At 43.9% G+C, this 20,903-nt stretch overlaps 1 protein-coding gene across 2 annotated transcripts in view; it reads left to right on the top strand.

Annotated features, from left to right (window-relative positions):
- Window positions 1-16,151, top strand: part of prkd3 (protein kinase D3) — a 39,700-nt gene extending 23,549 nt beyond the window's left edge. The window contains exons 3-19 of one of the 2 annotated variants that reach the window (XM_053845524.1): window positions 45-183; window positions 3,207-3,338; window positions 3,616-3,773; window positions 4,591-4,780; window positions 4,849-4,926; window positions 4,998-5,184; window positions 5,524-5,647; window positions 5,719-5,796; window positions 10,605-10,875; window positions 11,700-11,752; window positions 12,086-12,158; window positions 12,225-12,331; window positions 12,400-12,561; window positions 13,951-14,049; window positions 14,832-15,099; window positions 15,259-15,344; window positions 15,406-16,151. In XM_053845524.1, the coding sequence (XP_053701499.1) occupies window positions 45-183; window positions 3,207-3,338; window positions 3,616-3,773; window positions 4,591-4,780; window positions 4,849-4,926; window positions 4,998-5,184; window positions 5,524-5,647; window positions 5,719-5,796; window positions 10,605-10,875; window positions 11,700-11,752; window positions 12,086-12,158; window positions 12,225-12,331; window positions 12,400-12,561; window positions 13,951-14,049; window positions 14,832-15,099; window positions 15,259-15,344; window positions 15,406-15,579 (2,379 nt within the window). In that variant the 3' untranslated portion in view covers window positions 15,580-16,151. Of the gene's footprint in view, window positions 1-44; window positions 184-3,206; window positions 3,339-3,615; window positions 3,774-4,587; window positions 4,781-4,848; window positions 4,927-4,997; window positions 5,185-5,523; window positions 5,648-5,718; window positions 5,797-10,604; window positions 10,876-11,699; window positions 11,753-12,085; window positions 12,159-12,224; window positions 12,332-12,399; window positions 12,562-13,950; window positions 14,050-14,831; window positions 15,100-15,258; window positions 15,345-15,405 lie in introns of both variants that reach the window. The other variant, XM_053845523.1, reaches the window with a different exon arrangement.
- Window positions 16,152-20,903: the final 4,752 nt, after the last annotated feature.

Raw genomic sequence — 20,903 nt, 5'->3', positions numbered from 1 at the left:
AGCATGTATATGTATCCAAGCACATTTTCCTTCTCTTCTTTCAGTTCCCGGAGTGTGGCTTCTTTGGCATGTACGACAAGATCCTGCTGTTCCGCCATGACTTGAGTGACGAGAACATTCTGCAGAGGCTGACCTCGGCTGAAGACATCCATGAAGGAGACCTCATAGAGGTGGTGCTCTCAGGTATGTGCCGTGTAACACGTTGATGCAGGCTTTAAATCAAAATAGAGGGATTATCCTCAGTAACTGAAAAGTTGTCGTTCTCTACCTCCCTGAAAAATATGTCTGGATCCACCCTGAAACTCAGCATCACTTCAGTCAGTTCAGTTTCACACTCTCATTTGACACAAGCACGCTCTAATCCGTCCTCCTGTTCCATCCCCGTTCATGGGGAAGCACCTGACGCCACCTGCGCCCTGTCGCACCCCCCTCCGTCTAAGCTGAGAGTATTGTTTGCAGAGATTTTCCACGGGGATGATCGTGTGGTTTCAGGATCTGCGGATACTTCAGGCATCAGGCCTGAGGAATGTGGACTTAAGACTGGAGGACTTCCTTCTTTTTGTTTCTCGCCGTCTGTGTTTGTATTGTCATCTGGTCTGTGTCAGTCTCACTTGCTCCTCTCTACGCCCTGTTTTTCCTTGTTTCTGTTCACAAAGAGAATATTTATGCAGGTGTAGTGGCCACTGAGCTTCATAGCCCATTATTAAGATGCCTCAATACTTTTTGTTAGTCTTTCATGTTTAACAATGTTGTGAGAGACTGGAACCTGTCCCAGCTTCTTGTTTATTGTCTTATGTCACCTGGTTCTGAAATGTAGATCAGTTTTCTTTGAGTTGTTTTTCTATTTGAGATAGGGAGCTCTGGCATGGGGAAGAGACTCGTAATAAAACAGTGGTAAGCCAGTTGTCAGTCCAGCCCAAAGGGGACCATTGGCAAGCCCTGATTTGGAAACACTTTGATACGCCCTTAGAAGAGATGCAGGAGGTTTTTGGTGAGGTAAGTCTGGGCCTCTTTACTTTGATGGCTGCCTCCTCGACCCATCTTCAGATTAGTCGCAGAAAATTTGTGGATACACTCTTTGTAATGAACAGAAGCAGAGAGATAGAGGGAGAAAAATCTACTTTCACCACTCTAGGATGTAAATGAGGTGTCTAAACTATTTGTAGTACATTATTTATTTATATGCATGTGTTGGTAATAGTGAAGTGCTTTTTAGAAGACCTTGTGAGAAATGTGACGCTCCTGTCACCTGTTATCATTCAGTTTTCAGTATGCAACCTGTTCCCGAGTCTCATAACTGTAGGTGAATTGGATCTCCCTCACTCCCTCTCTCTCTCTCTCTGGTGGAAATAAACGCCGAAGTGGTTTTTCTTGGCCGCTGGCTCAAACAAAACGGCTTGTTTTCACAGCAGTAATTGATTGTAGTGGACCTACGGAGTGTAAACACACTTGGGCCGAGCGTGCAGCGCAGTGGCCGTGAGGTTCGACTGTCTTCTATGACCAACCGTCCCTTCGCTCTCTTTGAGTCACTTTCTTATTTTGTTTGCTGGAAACACATTGTTGATCTGATGGAAACTTGTGGTCTCAGAGTGGAAAACCGCCCGAGAGCGCAGGCGGCGCTCGCAATAATAAGCGCTGTGAAAAACATGTTGTGGATTTTATACTTGTTTGATGCTGCTATGCAGATCATCAATTACATTACACTGCCATCCCGAAGAAGGAGCCGGTTGTTTCATGGATGCGAGTGATGGAGCAAATGAATACCACCATTCATTTGTCTGTGTTGCCCCCATGACATGTGATTTTCATTTTTTTTTCTTTCAAACCCAAACTGTGAACATCACCCCCTGTTATCTGAAATATTTGCCCTTAGTTGTTTCCAAAACAAGGTTCGGCTGTTTGAAAGAGTGCAAGCTCTCCACATAGCTTCTGAGCAACTGTGTATCATTAGCCAAGGACTCTAGTTTAACCCTTATGTTGACCCTTGAACTGTGAGGCCTCGGGAAGTGTGTCATTGTTTTTGTCAAGCTGACTGTTTTAAATCAACGTGGCTGTTCGTGGCCTTGAGGCATTAACTTATTGTTTTGGTCCTACATGCTATTAGGCGTTGAGAGTTAGCAACCAACTACTATGGCGTTCTTACGCTTGGAAGATCGTCATTTTTTGCCGTAGCCACTCCAGTGTTTCACCTAAACAGAGTTGTGGAATTCAGATCATACCACGTGTCATGTGCTTACATTCCCCCGAATTCCTTGGTTGCTGACTCTCTATCGAGAGACCAGATAAAAAACAAAAAACAAAAACAAGATGTAACAATCAATTGCTACTGAAAAAGCATCTCAGAAAAAAACACAAACAAAAAGCAAAAGGAATATGATCAAAAACTGCTCATGTTAAGTTAGAGAAGCAAGTGTCAGGAAAGAGAAGTTAAAAAAGAAAGTCAGCCAGGAAGCTATTACATTGTCCTCCCCATGTACTGTATGTGAGTTTTGGTTTTTAACAGTGGACATTTCATGTCATTATAGAAGTTATTCTACAGCACAATTCAACATGTGGACAGAAAATGGCAGGACTTTAAAAAAAAAAAAAAACTACTTGTGTTGTGACAATAATTGCAACAAATCATCATGAAATAATTTCCTTTTTTCAGATTCATTTTGAAAGACCATTAGAAATGACCTGCACCTATCGTGAAGAAGACATAAACACACTCTTGAGGTTGTCAATTTCCTGCTGACTCAGCAGCTAGTACTTTGCTACAAAACAGTAGCAAACCTTGTGTAATTGCTGCGGCTCATCATTTATAACAGTAAAGCTCACCTCTTAGGCAAAGTGATTGTGTAGACGTGACATTTAAGTGAGGTGACACACACGTCTACCCACTCGATGACATCACGGTCGCCACTACAAAGGTTTTGTCGCTAAACCGCAGTGTAACCATTAACCATCCTTCAACTGCCTGTTGTTGCCACATCAGCGATTGCAAAAGCACTTTGTAAATGATTCTGCAGCTCCTGAACTCAAAACAAAGTGTCTTTTTGTAAGTCAAGTTAATCCGTTTTTTGTGATTGTCATTGAAGTCTGTGCTAAGTTGCTGTTTCAACCAGTGAATGTTTTTGTTGTACAACTTTTCTCCACTTTGATCCTCTCCATTTGTTTTCCAAGTAGTTTTCATTAATTGTATCATTTGTCTTATTTGGCTGCAGCTCAAGCCACAGTTGAAGACTTCCAGATTCGACCCCATGCCCTCTACGTCCACTCCTACAAAGCCCCCACCTTCTGTGACTACTGTGGCGAGATGCTGTGGGGTCTCGTTCGACAGGGGCTCAAATGTGAAGGTCAGACACACACTCTGTCGAATCCAAGGTTTGCTGTGAGATTTTCTGAGGCGCTTCACTGCTTCTTAGCCGCAAGTCTCCAGTCTACTGTGTCCACACGCGCAGATGCACACACAGTCCACATTGCTGACCTCAAGAATGTATCAGAGAGATACACTAGACACTTTCGGTCTGGCTACTTTAGAAAGCAGAATTCTTGAAATTCAAGTGCATGTGTGACTCTTCCACTTCTGTGAACCTCTTCCCTCTGTGTTAGAACATGTGTTTTGTTTACTAGGATGTGGGCTCAACTACCACAAGCGCTGCGCCTTTAAGATACCCAACAACTGTACCGGTGTCAAGAAGAGGCGATTGTCTAACGTCTCTCTGCCAGGACCGTCTCTCTCCATCCCCAGACCGGTACCTGTAGAGAATTCGGTGGAGGTCGTGGATGAGGTGAGTCGGAGGTTTAGGGACACTTTCACAGAATTATTTGAGTTAACCAGGACTGAGCTGACGTGTCCCAGAGCATGGTAGCCCTTGCTTGGCACCAAGTCAGAATTTCTTTGGTGTCTCAGTAATGTGTCTTGGCTACCTCAAGTGGTGACCTCCAGCTGTCAGTTGTATGGTTTATACACGCGTGAAGTGGATCCACTTTTCAAAACAATGGTTGTGGATCAGGAAAGGGTGTCTCATTTATTTTCGAGAGAGAGCTGGAGAGTCAGTCAGACTCAGCTGAGGAAGGTCGGGTTGAGTCTTCCAAGACATCAAGAAGGGCTTGTTTCCCCTGGTTGGTAGAGCTGGAGCTGCGTAAGAGGAGTGTGTCAAAACCTTATAGTTATGGTCAATTCGATGCAGTCTCAACTCTTATAAAGAGACGGGTATTCAATGCTGAAGGTGAGTAGGGTAAAGATGAGACCAGGAAGTGGCCTATTGTGTCAGACTGCGATTCCTGAAGACACAGGATGAAGAGCTCAATGAGAAACTAAGTATGGTCAAGAAAAAAAGTCTGCTACAAGGAACTTGATAGACGATATGTGGTGGATGGGTACCAAACCATGCGTAAAAGCAACTTGGTTAATGTTGTCCAGCTGGTCTTTTTTATTTTCTGTTGTTTTTGTTGATATTGTGAGGCCCACATGGAGTCATCGTGGGACTCAGTGATGTGACTTGACGTCTCATCTGTCTGTTGGCTGTGTGCACGTGTGGCTGAGGGAAATGAATTGACATTTCTTAGTTTTCGCGTTCACGCCTCTCACTTGCTTGGCAGCAGAGGTCCCACCAGGAGGCAGGGAAGCGGATTCTGTCCTGGAGTGGTCGGCCCATCTGGATGGAGAAGATGGTGCTCGGGCGAGTCAAGGTTCCGCACACTTTTGCCATTCACACCTATAGGCGTCCCACCATCTGCCAATACTGCAAGCGGCTGCTGAAAGGCCTCTTTCGACAAGGCATGCAGTGCAAAGGTAAAGCTTTTTTGAGAGCAGCTCTTGAAATGCTATCAGTCAGCATCTGAAAGTATGGTGTCCATCAGACTGCAGGTTCAACTGCCACAAGCGATGTGCTTCAAAGGTACCAAGAGACTGTTTAGGAGAGGTGGACTTCAATGGAGGTTTGTGTCGACAGCTCTCGCTTAGGAAACAACTTTCTGCATTCCTTATGCTGTTGACGGTCTTTGTGTAGAGCCGGCCAGTCCAGGCCCAGACTCAGACACCACCATGGACACCATGGAGGTGGACAGCAGTGACATGGACAGTGGCAGAGGACTGGACGATCCAGAGGAGCCTTCTACACCAGATGAGAGGATGTTTGACCTGGACTCACCTTTCTTGGACAGGGAGAAAGATGAGGAGCCCATAAAAGCTATCAGGTGGAGAATTATTTTATGACTCCCTAATGTAGAGATTTAAACTCCAAGACCTGATTTTGAAAAATACAGATGTGTCAGTACGCAGCCTTGCACTTGTCTTACTTTCTTCCTACAACTTCATCTGTTTCTGCTTGTGTTAAGGAACGTAATGCAGCAGTCATGTAGTTATGTTTACTTTTAGTCTTATTATTTGTACATTCTACTTTAGTGCACTAATGTTTTCTTTTGTCTCGCTTCATTGAAAGAAAAGACAAGAGTCCCCTGATGACTGAATCGTAATATAAAGGGCTATATTATATTGGTAACCTACTATGCACTGATAGCTGTGATGTTTCGTAGCCCTTCAACCAGCAGCAACATCCCCTTGATGCGGGTGGTCCAGTCCATCAAACATACCAAGAGGCGGAGCTCCACTGTGGTGAAGGAGGGATGGATGGTCCACTACACAAGCCGTGACAACCTGGTGAGACCCACCTCTCTCTCCAGCACAGCATGGCAGCTGACTGCTAACGGTGGTTCCATCTGATTCTGCAGAGGAAGAGACACTACTGGAGGCTGGACAGCAAGAGTCTGAGTCTCTTTCAGAACGACACAGGAGCCAAGTTCTATAAAGTAAGTTGGATTTTACAATCATTTTAAGTTAATGTTGTTCAGAAAAGTTTGATGTTTGGGTGTCGGCCTTTTGAGATCATTGTGAGGTCACTGTGAATGAATGAATGTGTTTATTTTGACTTACCCATGCACCAGGGGTTTCTTATCTAGTTTCCCGTATTCTTATCATAGTGCATCTGATCATTAGTTTGACTTTTTCTCTCACTGCTATTATCATTGACGGATGATAGCGTTTTTCTGAAAAAAATTACATATAAAGAACTTAGATTCATACTGAATTAAAATTCATTTTTATTTCTCCTCTGTGGGACAAATAAAGGACAAATTTTATCGAGTTACACTGAAAATGTTAATACTAGCAACTTATTAACATTTATCCTAAAATAAAAAAATATACATTTCATTACCCTTTTACTTTTGATTTTTGTCTTTTTGAATATTATATTTGATTGATTTTTTTTCTTTTCATCATAACCTACCTCAGTTGCCTAGTCTTCAAACATCTGTCTTCATCACAACTCATTTCAAGTAACATAAATTTTTCTAAATAAAAATGTTACATTTTGGATTTTGACATCTAGTGCATCAGTTACAGCGAGACTCTATATTAGTTGTTAAATAAAATAGTGTGCATTTGTGAGTGCAGAGTGACACCCGTACACCTGATCCTTATATATAAATATCATGACTAGAAACAGGACCACACTTGCAATATGCTGCCATTTAAATTTGTGAATGAGGTGTACAGAACTTCTTATATCAAGAACGTACAGTCAGAGCTCATTGAGATGTTCTGTCTGAGCAATGGAAAATGGAAAGTTGACATCATATTTTTGATGGCAATGTTTGTCTGACTGTCTGTCTGTCCGCCTAACACGGGGGGGATCCATGGGGAACCATCAGTTGCCGTAGGGTTGTAATGTGAAATAATTCTGTTACATACTTTTCTTTTTCAAAACCGTCATTGCAAATCACAGCCGTGGAGTCCTCTGCAATTTTTCTTTTTTTTTCATCACTGATAAAGACCTGCTTATAGTTGACGTCATCAATACAGAGCTCTGCCTACGTAGAAGTAAGAGTGAACATTTGTTCGCAAAAAAGTTTTGTGTGCTAAATATAGATATTAAATAATATAGTCTGATTTTTGCATGGCTAGTTAGTATAACTGCTTTTCAAACAGCAGACTGAAGTTCAGTGAACTTTTCAGTTGGGATGGATACCATTCATCAGTACCAGTACTCAACGGTACTAATGTTTGTTACTTTAGTGTGTGTTTATGTCAGGGAGCCTCAGAGGGCCAGTGTGGTGCAGGTTTTTGTGTCAAGCCAACACCTGATTGGCAAACGCGAGATCGGTTGGAAGGAATATCTATGCCCACTGCGACACACTCTCTGCAACTGTTTGGATACCACTGGTTTATGTGTTAATATGGTTTGTTTGAGAACAAAATCTCAGTCTTTTAAATTAACATATTTATTTCTCCATATACTGTAGAAACTTTAACAAATATATGACAATGGTTCTGACCGATGGGCCTGTAAATGAAAACAAGCATTTGCATTGACGTTGCAAAGTAAGAGGAACCAAGCTGACTATGGTTAAGTGTTAGTTAAACCCTCAACATTTAACCTGGAGCAGACGAAGAAGGTCTTGCCTGGCTTGCATTGTCATTGTCGCTCCAACATGATGTCAAGCTGTGCTGAACATGCAGGAGAGCTTGCGCATCCCTGTTTCCTTTGGTGCTGGTGACACAGCGCTGTTTTTACCTAATGTACGGGTACTTTGGGTCCCAACTGACTCCTATATACCATATATTCTGAGAACTAAAAATCCTGCTGCTAAATGCCAACGTGCTAAATGGCTGCAAACTGTGCTATGGCCAAGCTCTGCGGCATCCGACGTCATAAGAACGATGGTGTGTTCAGGTCTCACTTGGAAAATTTCCTCTTCAGTGTTAAGGATGCGTTCAAGTCGCAAAACATGGTACCATTTGATTTTATGTTAACCAAGTGCTCGGCTGAACTGTTGAAATTCTTCCGGTACCAATTCATGTACTGAATTCACTAGTCATCCCTACTTTTCAATAAAGTATAGTAGAACACTCACTGTAGTCGTATTGTTTTGAGATCTTGTTTTCCACAGGTTACTCAGTTTTTGCCAATGAAATGACACTGTCTTCCGTTGCCAAAATGTACGCACGCCTCAAAGCACTTCATCAGTGTTAGTAAACTCTGAACTGGTCTCTGTTACTATTGTCAAAAAAAACAAATATGTGATTAAAAAAAACATTAATTTGGCTAATGCATTCTAGTGTTGTAGTCAAGACCACAGCAACAGAGACCAAGACATTATTGAGACTGGAGAGTATCGAGACCGACACAAGGCCAGACCAAGATATTTGGAGGTGGAGACCAAGACAAGACCAAGACAGTATATATATATATATATATAGGAGTCTCAAACTGAACCTCAAATGACTGCAAATGCTTGCAGACATTTATTGGTTAACCAATCAGGTGTCAGCTGAAACAAGCAGCACCAGTTTGACAGTTGCCACTCTTCAGACACCTTATTAAGTGTGGCCCACTGGTGGATCAGTTTGAGACCCCACATAAATATCAAATAAAAAACACAACAAAATTATGCATAGCAATTTTCCACCTAGTCCAACACTGAGACAAGACCAAGAACCTAAAAAAGTGGTCTTTAGATCGGCCACAAGACCAAGACCAATCCTGAGTACAACAACACTAATGCATTCTTAACTAAATAAAAGTTGTGCGCTTTGTGTACTGAATGTCTTATTGTGGATGGCAGGAAGCTGGGAAATTATGGCAGTTTAACCAAAGCGCCCACAGCAGGGGGTGCAGGATTACAGTGCAGTATATCAATTGTTCTTCATGTTTAATGAATATAGTTTCATTGTCTAAATGTCAATTTCTTGTCTTGTTTAAATGCGATTAAACTGTCCACCTTGGGAGCAAAATTGAGCCACCAGTGACATTGGTTATAATGTTTTGAGATTCAGTTCCCATCTGTACCAATTACGACCAAAACCTTTCCTTTTAAAAGCTGTGATTTAGACAGGATGCGAAATGCTGCAAACTCATTGTGTAAAATGACTTTTGGAGGTTGTGTGACACTTCCCGCTCAGTCAGTTAGTACGCTGCCGCAGGGGCTTAATAGCACAGTAATTACACAGTGAGCCAGGCCAGAGGTAAAGACTTCCACATGTGAGCCGGCCGGGGATGTAGCGCTTTTATTGTGCATGTCACGATATTTGTTTGGAGACGTTGACACCTCGCGGAGCTGAGTGTGAAGGAAGAAGGAGAGTTCTGGATCGGGGTCTGTGTGGGAGGAAATCGGGTGGTTCTTGTGCAGCTGCACCAAATCTCACTGTTTCTGCTCCGAGGCCAAAATAGTCAAACAGGATTAGCATTTATTGAATTTGTGAAACATGTGTAATCATGCTGACAAATTTGATTTAAGTCGCTCCTTTCCAATGTTGTCATGTTTGAGGGAGAAATAATTAAAAATGAAGTCATCTGATGCTGTCGGGTACTAGTCCAGTGTGACTACATGGTCCTTGTGTGTCATGTCCTCCCTCAGTCCTATAATAGTCGTTTATGTCATTGCATTGCGTCTCTTTTTTTGTAAATAAATATCATTTTTTTATGCACTGTTATATTTATGATTGTTTTATTTATAAAACATTTTCCATATTTAGCATATACTAATGTTCTTAGCATTGAATAGAGTTTCACCTCTATGGTCTTGAATTCTTGTCTGTTTTCTTCATTCAAACCGCCACTGGCGTCCATGTGTGGAGGCGAGTCCAGGAAACCTCCTCTGGGGTATTTAGAAAGTTCCGGCCTGCTGCTCATCACACTCAACCACTGTCCCCCCCCATGTACCTATAGACCTTCAATCTGATCAGAGGTCGAAGCCATTCTCCATTTGGAAGCCATAAGCGCCTGTTGTTTGAAGACAAGATCCCTGTACTTGCGGTTTGTTCTGAAGAACCTTTAATAGGGGCGATGGGCTAGATTGAGTCCTGTCACACACACGCTCCCACCCACCCGCATTATTCTGCAGAACAGTAGTCTTTGGTCTGGGTCGCTCCAGTGGCTCGTGCTCAGATGGGGCCTCTGGCGGGCCCTGCCTTGTAATCAGGGAGCCAGCTCGCCGCAGGGTCCACTCACGTGACCCACAAGCACTTCATCTGATACTCTGTGGTGAGCCACGCTGAAGAGGACGGCGTGTGCCTCGATTGGTGCAAACCCTCTGTGTGTTTTTGTGAGTCCTCGACCCTCCCTCTCTGGTTTGACATGAGAGTGGAGAGAATGGCTTTTATAAGTTTGACTGAGTTTGGAAAAGAGTTCTGCTGAGGGAGAAGCTTCTGCATTTGTGTGAGTGTTTCTTCTTGTATTCTTTTCTCAATGACCATGTCAAAATGTAGGCCTTGCTCCTAAAAGTTATTTAAGAGTTGCTCAGAATATATTTTAAAGCAAGTGTTCTGTGTTAAAAATCTAATCATGTGATCAATGTTTTTCCTATCTGGGTTTTTCCGTCTCCATCTGACAGTTGCTAGCATATCTGAAATGATGTCAAGCCAGGAAAGTGAAAGTAGAGGTCTGAGCTGAGTCAGAGGCTGCTGCTTCAGAGGCATTTTAGAGATTTTAAACAGTCACCGTCTCTAAAATGTCCTGCATTTTCGGTCAAGTGTTTGGCCAACTCTGCTTCATTCCTCATCCACGCCTTGTGACATTGAAGGCCTACCTTATCCTTGACTCAATATTCTCCCCCAGGAGATCCCACTGTCGGAGATCCTTCAGGTGGAGCAGTGCCGGGACTTCAACAACCTGGCCCAGGGCAGCAACCCGCACTGCTTTGAGATCATCACAGCCACCATGGTCTATTACGTCGGAGAGAATAACGCCGGCCACTACCACAACCCTGCTCTCGCAGCCTCGGGGGTTGGCATGGACGTGGCACAAGGGTGGGAGAAGGCCATCAGGCAAGCGCTGATGCCAGTCACCCCTCAGCCCAGCGTGGCAAGTACTGCTGGCAAAGATCACAGTGAGTAAAACTGAAGAGGGGCTTGATGTTGGCCTGTCCTAATGTTTCTTTCACCTTACTGGTGAGGTGTGGTGGGCTATTTAGAGGTTACTCCATGACAGTTACTGGACCTGCATCATTACTTTCAATCGATCAGCTAATGCCTTGAGACTTGGCCAGAAGAGCTGAAGGGAATTTCACAAGTCTTGGTCTGACTTGCAGTGAGCTGAAGGAAATAGTGTAGGTGCATGGTGTTTTGAGTTTACTCTTCTTTATCAGTCTTATCCATCTGAGGCAGACAAACCCCGTGATGTTGTCCAGTCAATCTGATGGAGCACAAATCAGTTGCCACTCTGGGTAATAAATGGGCTCTCAGGATGTTGGATGGGTGGTCATAATGTTTTGATATGGATGAACCCCTCCCTGTGACTTTGAAGAAGTTGAGAAATGGGCTTGTACTTGGATATATCTAGACGCTGTCTCATGAGGTCATTGATGACTGTACACGCTTGTTCCTCTACCACCCTCAAGTTAGGACTTGTAAAGAGATGAGACCCCAAACATCTGCAGGCTTTAAATATCTCACTGTTTGAAAAGACAAACCAGCCAATAGAATTATCTCCACTGTAAAATATGTCCAAAACAATTCCTCCTCATCTCTGTCATCACTGTCTGCTGTCAGACCTGAGCCGACCCCGTGGCTGTTATGAAATATGCTGCATGCTTCGTGCATGAAGTCACTGTCTCCCAGATCAATTACTCGACCTATTCCAATAAAGTCACCAGCGTGGGTCGTGACTTCTGTGTTCTGTGAAGTGGTTAAACGTCTCTGTTTGGGTTTGCAGAAGAGCTGTCCATCAGTATATCGGTGTCCAACTGCCAGATCCAGGAGAATGTGGTAAGTGGGTCAGTGGATTTTATTACAGCGGAGGAAAGAACTTATTCTCAAGAGTGCGATGACATCACTGAAAAGCCAAAAATATGATTGATCTCAGGGAAAGAATCCTGCGTAATCAGACAGTTTGTGTTGCAAGAGTTTATCACACCACCCGAGCTACTTTCATAAAGGTAGCAACCAGAAACAACAGTACTTTTAGAAAACTCAGAGTATCTATCCGTCCCACAAGTTTAGTCAGCTCAGATGTGCTTAGATCAGTGGTGCAAAGGCTTCAGAAAGTGTCTGTATGTTAGCATTCTCAATTTCTGAGTGAGTTTCTTTTCCGTCTCACAGGATATTGCTTCTGTTTACCAAATATTCTCCGATGAAGTGCTGGGGTCGGGTCAGTTTGGTATCGTCTACGGAGGTAAGGTATCCTCAAGTTACACTGTTGCTAAAGTGGGGTGTTCACTCTTTGATGTTCTCTTTGAAGGCAAACACAGGAAGAGTGGGAGGGATGTGGCCATCAAGGTCATCGATAAGATGCGATTTCCCACCAAGCAGGAGAGCCAGCTGAGGAACGAGGTGGCCATATTGCAGGTGACGATCCAAAGCCAACAGGTAGGAAGTAGAGCAGACTCAGTCACTAACTCACGGTTGTGTTTCAGAACCTGCATCACCCGGGGATCGTCAACCTGGAGTGCATGTTCGAGACCCCGGAGCGGGTGTTCGTTGTCATGGAGAAGCTTCATGGCGACATGTTGGAAATGATCCTGTCCAGCGAGAAAAGCAAGCTGCCCGAAAGAATCACCAAGTTCCTGGTGACGCAGGTCGGTGAAGTTCCGATCTTCACCTCAGTCGTTCAGGATGTTTTCTTTGTTGGAGAGTCAACCACAAACCTTTACTTACGCCGAGTCGACAAGCACCCGTAGTGTTTGTTTTTCGACTGGGGGAGGAAACTGGAGTGCCTGCTAGAAACCACAAGCTATTTGGAGAAACAAGTTCCTTATTAAAAGCTAGCTTATAACCATGGACCCTCCTCCTCTGAGGCCCCATGTTCACCACAGCACCACTTATATTTATTATAATGGACATGTGATACGAACGTAGTCAGCCATAACATTGTGACCACCTGCATTTCTTTGTACAAGCACCCCTTCCGCTGTCAAAACTGCAGCTCTGGCTTCTGTTAGCCGTCCAAGATGCTTATGGTTTCACCAACACCCTGTTGGTAGTCTGATGGTCCAGCTCATGTAGCTTCTCGAGCACTTACAACAGTAACACTGGGAGCTGTGACTTTCAGGAACTAAGGGTGGTCCGTGTCATACAACCTGCATTCAAAGAGGTGTTCTGTGGGGGGGGGGACACATGTTTTGTGGTCATCCGTATTACATAGCTGTTGGTAGCTGGACCTGTCAAGGCTTGTACACTGACCTCAGGTCTTGGCCATAGAAGACCAAAAATGGACATTCACATTTCATAAATGGGCGACTGCTTTTTAAAGGTTGGAGTCTAAGGTGGTGGATTAAATCGGTGCCCAAAAGTTGCCATTTTATTTTAGCCACTTTCAGTATGTTACAGACCAAGTTGACCCAGAAAAGTTAGAGACCATTGACGTGGTCACTTGCCCCCTTTCTTGAGGCAGGAGCTTATTTATGGAGCCATGCTAGTTTGACTCCAGTTTCTTATGAAACAGAGGTTTTGGTTGCCCCTTCCTTGATTCAGGGACTCCACTCAGCTTAGCGCTGCTGCAGGCCTGTTTATTCTTGTGGCCACCTGATTGTGGAGAACTGTTTATGGGGCGGGTCTGCAGGGCACTGGCTTACAACCTGCGGTGTTCTGGTGGCTTTGCGGCCTGATTAGAGGCTCCGGGGCCAGCTCTGGAGCCAAACAGGAGCGGGGCCATCAACAACAGCCCCATTAGCTGGGCCCGGACTGACTCTGATGTGGCTTGGAGGACTTCAGTCACCGCGCGGCTCAGAACGGGGGATCCAGGCGCGCTGCGGTTTGGACGGCAGATGTGGGTGCAGCGGAGAATATAGATAGACCCATCAGATGTGAAGGTGCTGGTCTGGATGGAAGTATTTAAGAGCATTAGCATGCTAATTCCTTTCCACATGTTGGAGGTCCCTGGCTCACATGTGGTTCTGCACTCGAGACGCTCAGACAGAGCAGGTTATTGTGTTCGCGTCTCGAGCTAAAGCTTTTTTCTGCCTCAGATCCTGGTGGCCCTCAGACATCTGCACTTCAAAAATATCGTCCATTGTGACCTGAAGCCTGAGAACGTCCTGCTGGCCTCGGCAGAGCCGTTTCCTCAGGTGTGAGCTCACTGCTACTGTTTATCTGTTTGTCTTTATCTCATTTTTTTCCTTCTTTTTCTCTGCATTTTTGTTTTTTCATAAAATCCTTAGTCATTAGTTTCATGTCTTAGTTATCAGTATTAAAGTCCATAAAAATCCTCAGTTTTATTATATATAATATTTTATATATTTTGCTGTCAGTTTTATTAGTAGTTTGTTGATGTTTAATTTGTTGTTCCCTTCTATTTTGTATCTTTATTATTTGCTAGAGTTTGATTTTTTTCTGACATATTCTTTTTAAGTAGATAAATACATTTTACTTAAATGAGAAAGTTGTTTTATACATTCATATTAATTATTAATTAATAGAATGGAGATGTAATGAATTTATGATGTATTTGTTTGATTTTTATATGTATTTGTGTTGTTTTATTAATCTCAAACTTGTATTTCTATTTTAATTTTTTTACAATGCATATTTACTGAACTGTGATTTTTAATGTATTATAGTAAATTAAAATAATAATAACAGCAACAACAATAATAATAATAATAATATATAAATGTTTAATTCTACTTTATTTATTATCATCAGTAGTAATAGTTTTAGTAGTAGTAGTGTTGCTAAATGCTAATAATAATAAATTCTGTTTTTATCGCGGGTTTATATTCCTCCGCTATTGTCTATTTGATTTAATGTTTGATAAAATAACAAAATAATTCTTTATTCATTCCACAATGATAAAAAAACATGATTGAATATTTTTAAAATGTTTTTTCTTTTTCTTGAAAAATGTCAGGTGAAACTGTGCGACTTTGGCTTCGCCCGCATCATCGGCGAGAAGTCGTTCCGGCGGTCGGTGGTGGGCACCCCAGCGTACCTGGCCCCGGAGGTGCTCCGCAGTAAAGGCTACAACCGGTCTTTGGACATGTGGTCGGTGGGCGTCATCGTGTACGTGAGCTTGAGTGGGACATTCCCCTTCAATGAGGACGAGGAGATCAACGAACAGATCCAGAACGCTGACTTCATGTACCCGCCCACTCCCTGGAGAGACATCTCCACAGAGGGTGAGCGCAACACCATGCTTACTTCATCGTCCACAGCGAAGGCTGCTCACAGCTATAGAAACTCGGCTGAATGTCAGCTTTACTGCTAACAGCAACCTAGCACCTATCATTTTTGCTAGCAGTTCTTCCTTCATTTTTAATATGATCCCCTGCTCACAGCCACAGATCTGATCAACAATCTCCTCCAAGTGAAGATGAGGAAGAGGTACAGCGTGGACAAGTGTCTCAGCCATCCCTGGTTACAGGTACAACATGGTTTTACTCTGAAGTGAGTGAGAGCTTCCTGACATGGGTGTCCTCCTGCAGGACTACCAGACCTGGCTGGACCTCCGGGAGTTCGAGACGCGGCGAGGGGAACGCTACATCACCCATGAGAGTGACGACGCTCGCTGGGAGGAGTTTGCTGATGAGCACAGCCTCGTGTACCCCAAACACTTCATCATGGCCCCCAACCTGGATGACATGGAGGAGGACCCCTAGTGGCACAAATTAGTTCATACACCACATGTATCAAAGACAAGAAAGAGGGTGCCGCAGTGTCACACCAGAACTGGAAAGTGAAAGTGGCCGATCCGACGGAGTTCTCTCCCAGGCAGGCTCCTTTTGTTTAAGTGTGTAGCACGACGTGCCGCATCAAGCTGGACTTTTGCCAAAGTCAATTTTGGAAAATAATATTTTGAGGAGCGTACTGAAGGAACAAAGGGCACTTCTACAAGGGATCGAGTGTCTGGGAGCCACGCGTGCTCTGCCATCCGCTAATGTGAGACTGTCCTGTAACATGAAACTGGAACTCTCTGAACTGTCCTTAAGTGTATCGCTAGATTTTTACATCATGTTACCATCCAAAAGAACATTTGGTGCTTCAGAGCATTTTCACTCTCGGAGCACGACCACCTCTCGTCTGTGTTGTGTGTGTTGTCTGTGTTGGTCGGCGAGAAACCCTGCAGAACACTTCCAGCTTTGAAAAATTGTTTTTAAATGTCAGTAAAAGCATTTCTCTGTATTTTTTATATCATCTGAAAATGAATGGAACATAAGAACAATAAACTGAAAACAGGGCCTGAAGATGAAGATGATACTTATTCATGCACATTGAGAGAGAATGAGATCAATGCTGCGTTGAAAGTCACATAAAACTAATTTATTCCCACTTAACTTTGAGAACTGCAGAAACATTTTAGTTTATAGCTTGAAAACTAAATCTGTCCAGGTCATGTGACCAGGACTCAGCTTAAGTTTCCCCTTTGTGAGCGTTGGAAAAGTTACAAAGCTATGAATAAGCCTCTTGTGTCAGTGTGACTTATCACTGGAGAGTAGCGGCACTATTGTTTTGCTGCGTCCAGAGCAGGGAGAGCACAAATCTGTCTGAATCTGTGCGTACTGTTGCATCACGGCGTGTGTCAGATCTCATTCCGAACAGCTGGATGTGATTGTTGCACCGCAGCCAGCAGTTTGGCGGCCGTTCGCCCGCCACAAGGCAATAATGACATGGTAGGAAGGAGGGGGTTCCTCCAGGACTTTGAAATGGTTCATGATAAACGCCACCATGGTTATCCCTCCACGGAGCCAAACCGGTGTTTAACTCCGGCAGAATGAATAAAATGCTGCGTTTGTTGGCCCGTGCGGGTGAATAGTTCCATTGTTGGGCCACAGTTGACTATGGCTCGACTTTGAAGTGTCCTGTTTGATCTGCTCAGCTTTGACAACAGAGACTACCAGTCATGGTATTAATGCTTTATCTCTTCATGTGAAGTACTTCAAGATGTGGACGTTGAATGACCTTATTAACTCCGGAGGTGACGCGGTCCAATCACAAGACTTCTATTGCTCCATCAACGCTCATTAATTCAAATAAAATTCTAATAAATAAAACTATAAGGAACTTTAACCTGTCAGTATCAACGTTACATGAGACGGCATCATTTCTAATACAAGGACGTGGAAATGTCGCCCTCTCGTGACAGAAACATGGTACTCAAAGCGGAACCTGTGAAATCAACTATATATGTTATTTTAACTGATATAGAAGTCGCAGACACAAAACACGTCTTTTATCGATTTACGACTTAAAGAGAATCTCATTCCAGCAAACAAATTTTCCGGAAAAAGAAAAACAATTTTCAGTATATAATAATAATAATAATAGGAAGTGCTCATTCATTTCAAATAATACATTTAAAAAAATTAAAGACGTCTTTCAAGTATGACTTAAAATAAAAGACAATAGTATTGTGTCGGACTCAGCAGGATTTTTCGTGATTTCTTATCGATGTGGTTAACCAGGTTTATTTTAAAGAAAGTAATTTGTTCTTCCATTCACCAAAATTATTTCATAGAATTGACAACCACAAATAAAATGAAGGATACCGTGACAAAGCAGAAGAAAGCTGATCGCACACACGTCTGCAGCTCTACCTACTGCCAGTAGGCGTCGCTCTTGCGCCCTTCTGAGGTCTGATTTGATGCGTATATTCTGTCAGTGATACAGATGTGTTTCCTGTCCTCATGGTGAGGCGTAGAATCATAACTGCTGATGGTGACGCCATTAATTTCATGTTCAAATCCTGGACTGCAGAGAAAAGAGCAGTCCGCTGCTGAGATCTACTCATCTGTGTATTTGTACATCAGCTTTGTCTGCTCGCTTCCCGGCAGGTCACTCTCGTCACCTCGTGGGGAGGTCTGTGGGCCCCCCCCTCCACCCCCGCACACACACCCCCTCTCCTCCTTGTCTTCCCCTCTCTACATCATGCTGGGTATCTATGGCCTCCAGACCAAACAAGCAAACAAACCGAACAACAGAAGAAGCCGTCAGCCAGACAAGGTGCAGAGATGTTTGCTTTCTTCCATTTCACTGTGGCGGCAGGAAAGGACGTGACCGGCCTCCGCGAGTGTTTGACTACCGGGGGGATCCAGGTGGTCCTCAGCATGACCTGCTCGAATACACAGAGGGATCCTTCACGATGGGAAGAGGCTTCAACTGCGGCCTGTCTCCACACTTTGATATGGAGCTATCATTTTGAATCCAAAACAATGACGTGATTTTTTTTTTTTTTTTTTTTTGGGAGTCAATGAAAACTTGTGCTGGAGCGTACAATGATTTCTGGCACAACATAGTCTGAAAATATGGATATCAAATTGTGAAATGTTTTGAGCTGTGAGACTTTGCTGCCAAGAACCAGCTTGGCCACAATGGGTGCCATTAAATGGAAAAGAAATGCTCTGAATCATATTACTGAAGCTCTCTTAGTTGACTCCCCCTGTCTGAACCAGTATCTGTTTTCTTTCCAGCGGTCCAGAATTCTTTCATATTGGACTTGTAGTCTGTCAGCAGCGAGTGTACGTTTGGATAATTGGGAGCAGAATGGAAAACAACTCATACTCTTTAGAGCTTGATGGCGATGCCATGCTTCATGGTAGAAATAGAATTTGGCCTTTGATGTGGACCTTAAAAGCAAAAACACCAAACAAACAAAAAACCAAAACATTAAGCTAAATACAAGTAACATCCGACTTACGACTGGGATCAGACGTAAGTCGAAAGCCATTCAATATAGCCGACGCGAGGGTTGTAGGTACAGCTGTAGTGGTAGATCACTGTGTGAGAGTGAGATGCTGGGATACTGTGCTGCTGTAACTGTCGTACGCGTTGCCAGACATTGAATTAAAAAAAAGAAAAAAGCATCTGCTGGTCATGGTTGTAAGTACGGGTGGACGTAAGTCGAGCAGGTCGTAAGTGGGATGTTACTTGTAGTAATCCAGCAAAGAGATTGCTGCGTATTGTTTAGGCCTAAAAAATCTGTGCCAGACATATATAAAAGAAAATGGATCATAATGATGCTAAAAGTATTGAATGTGTGTTCTGAACCAAACACTGAAGTGGCTCCTCTCTGAGAAAATGCAAATGAGCCATGTAGGTATGTTTCATTTGCCGCCCCCAGCTGTGCCTGGAGAATTCCCCTGACCTGTCCCGAGGTCCGGTTGCTGTGTGAGCACCCCTGTAGCAAAGCAGGCCCTCGCAATACGCAACCCCCATTGAAAGGGCTGGCCATTGAACTCTCAGGCAAGTGGCAATATTTGCTCACCTGAAATACACACATCTTGCCAATTGGGGTCGGGTGGGCCGGGGACCCTTGATGCAGCTGTGACCAAATCAGACCAGGAAGTTTTGTGGCGCTTGTGGGCGGAGGCTTGCTTCAGCAGCCCCCATTGTGTCCCGAAGCGGGCCGGGGCTGTATTTGTGGGGAGCAGCAGGAGGCTGATGAGGTGCTAATCTGTTGAGTGGCCGCGTCACCGGGCCCCTCTTCCCAATAGCCTGTTAGCTGTCAGGCCCCGTAAAAGAAGCCCACAATTTACAGGCTGCTGACCAGAACTGGGCCCTCAGTGTCCGCGGGTAAGCAAACACAGATTGGACACTTATGTTGTCGCCCCGCTAGGGCTGGTTTTACCAGCAGCCTCCTGTGGTGACGCGTTAGTGGAGCTCTTCAGCGACGTCCGCCCCTCCGCGCTCCTCAGTCAACACCACAAATGAGTCATCTGCATATGGATGGAGCTTCACCGCAGCAGGAAGGAAGCAACCGTCTGCTAGGAGATAGCCGCCCCACTAGCGTGCAGATATCTTTCCTATCGTCCCACGCATACAGAGCGAGACGGACCTTCCCAACCAGGAGGATGAAACTCTGAGACGGGTCAGCAGTCAGACGTGAACTTGAATTTCCCAGAATTCTGATAAGACAGACGCAGATATGAGCGACAAGGAAAGGAAGTAGAAAGCCTCTGCGCTGTCAGGTGTGAATGTTGGTTCCATGTTATCCACCACAGAGGCTTTTATCAACCTTCATAATTCAGCAGCACTTAGAGGAAGTCGAGTCGGATTTGAGGCTTGACTCACTGTAATCTGACTGACAGTGAAGCAGGGCTGTAGCACGACCATCACACCGTCCTGGTAGCGCGTCCTTCAGGATTACCAGGACTATTAGCAGGAGGTTTTAATCGCGGTGAGGGGTTTGCCCTCTCGTCCGCCCTGACACATCTGACAGCCGGAACACCGCTTGTGGATTAGAGCCTGCGGATGATGGTGGCTGATATTTCCACGCCGAGCTTCCCGCAGGAGCTGGATTAGCATAGCTGCGCCCCCTCCTGTTTTAATTGCCGTCAGTCTGTGATTAAATGTGTATTGACTCGGTAGTGGGCCCGCTAATGAATAACAATGTGCTGATTTGGTGATATTAAATCTCTGGGCTTCAATACACATCCTGACCTGCTGCATGCTGGAAGGACGGAAGCTGTCAGATCAGGTGCCGGCAGAACACTCGGGAGACTGAAGTTGCTCAGCGAGCTTCTTCTTTCTGAGTAACATTGTACAGGAAGACCTCACGCAAGTAGCAGAGAAAATAAATGAATATAAATAAATGAAATAAATGAAGCAAACACTCAAAAAGATGCAAAAAATACAAAAAAACAGGATAAATTCATCTGTACAAATGTAAAAAAGCTGAAAACAATATAGAAAAAAACATGTATGGAATGGAAGAAATGGAAGAAAACACAACCATAAGAAAAGAGACACAAAACACATGAGCAAAAAAACCCAACAAAATCACAACCACATTATAATCACACACTTCCCAAAAAAATTCTGAACTAAACACAGACCCATGCAAGCAACTACAGTACAAAAACATACAACAACAACAAAAAAATCATGCTATCAGTCACACTTAAAATAATATAAATAATAAAATGAAAATCACAGAAAAACTGATCACACAAAAAGTTACGGCAAACTCACACACCCTTATGCACAA

This window comes from Synchiropus splendidus, chromosome 16 (assembly GCF_027744825.2).
Source record: "Synchiropus splendidus isolate RoL2022-P1 chromosome 16, RoL_Sspl_1.0, whole genome shotgun sequence".
NCBI lineage: Eukaryota > Metazoa > Chordata > Actinopteri > Syngnathiformes > Callionymidae > Synchiropus > Synchiropus splendidus.
Note: the sequence above shows the minus strand (reverse complement) of the source record. Positions and strands in the feature narration are given on the sequence as shown.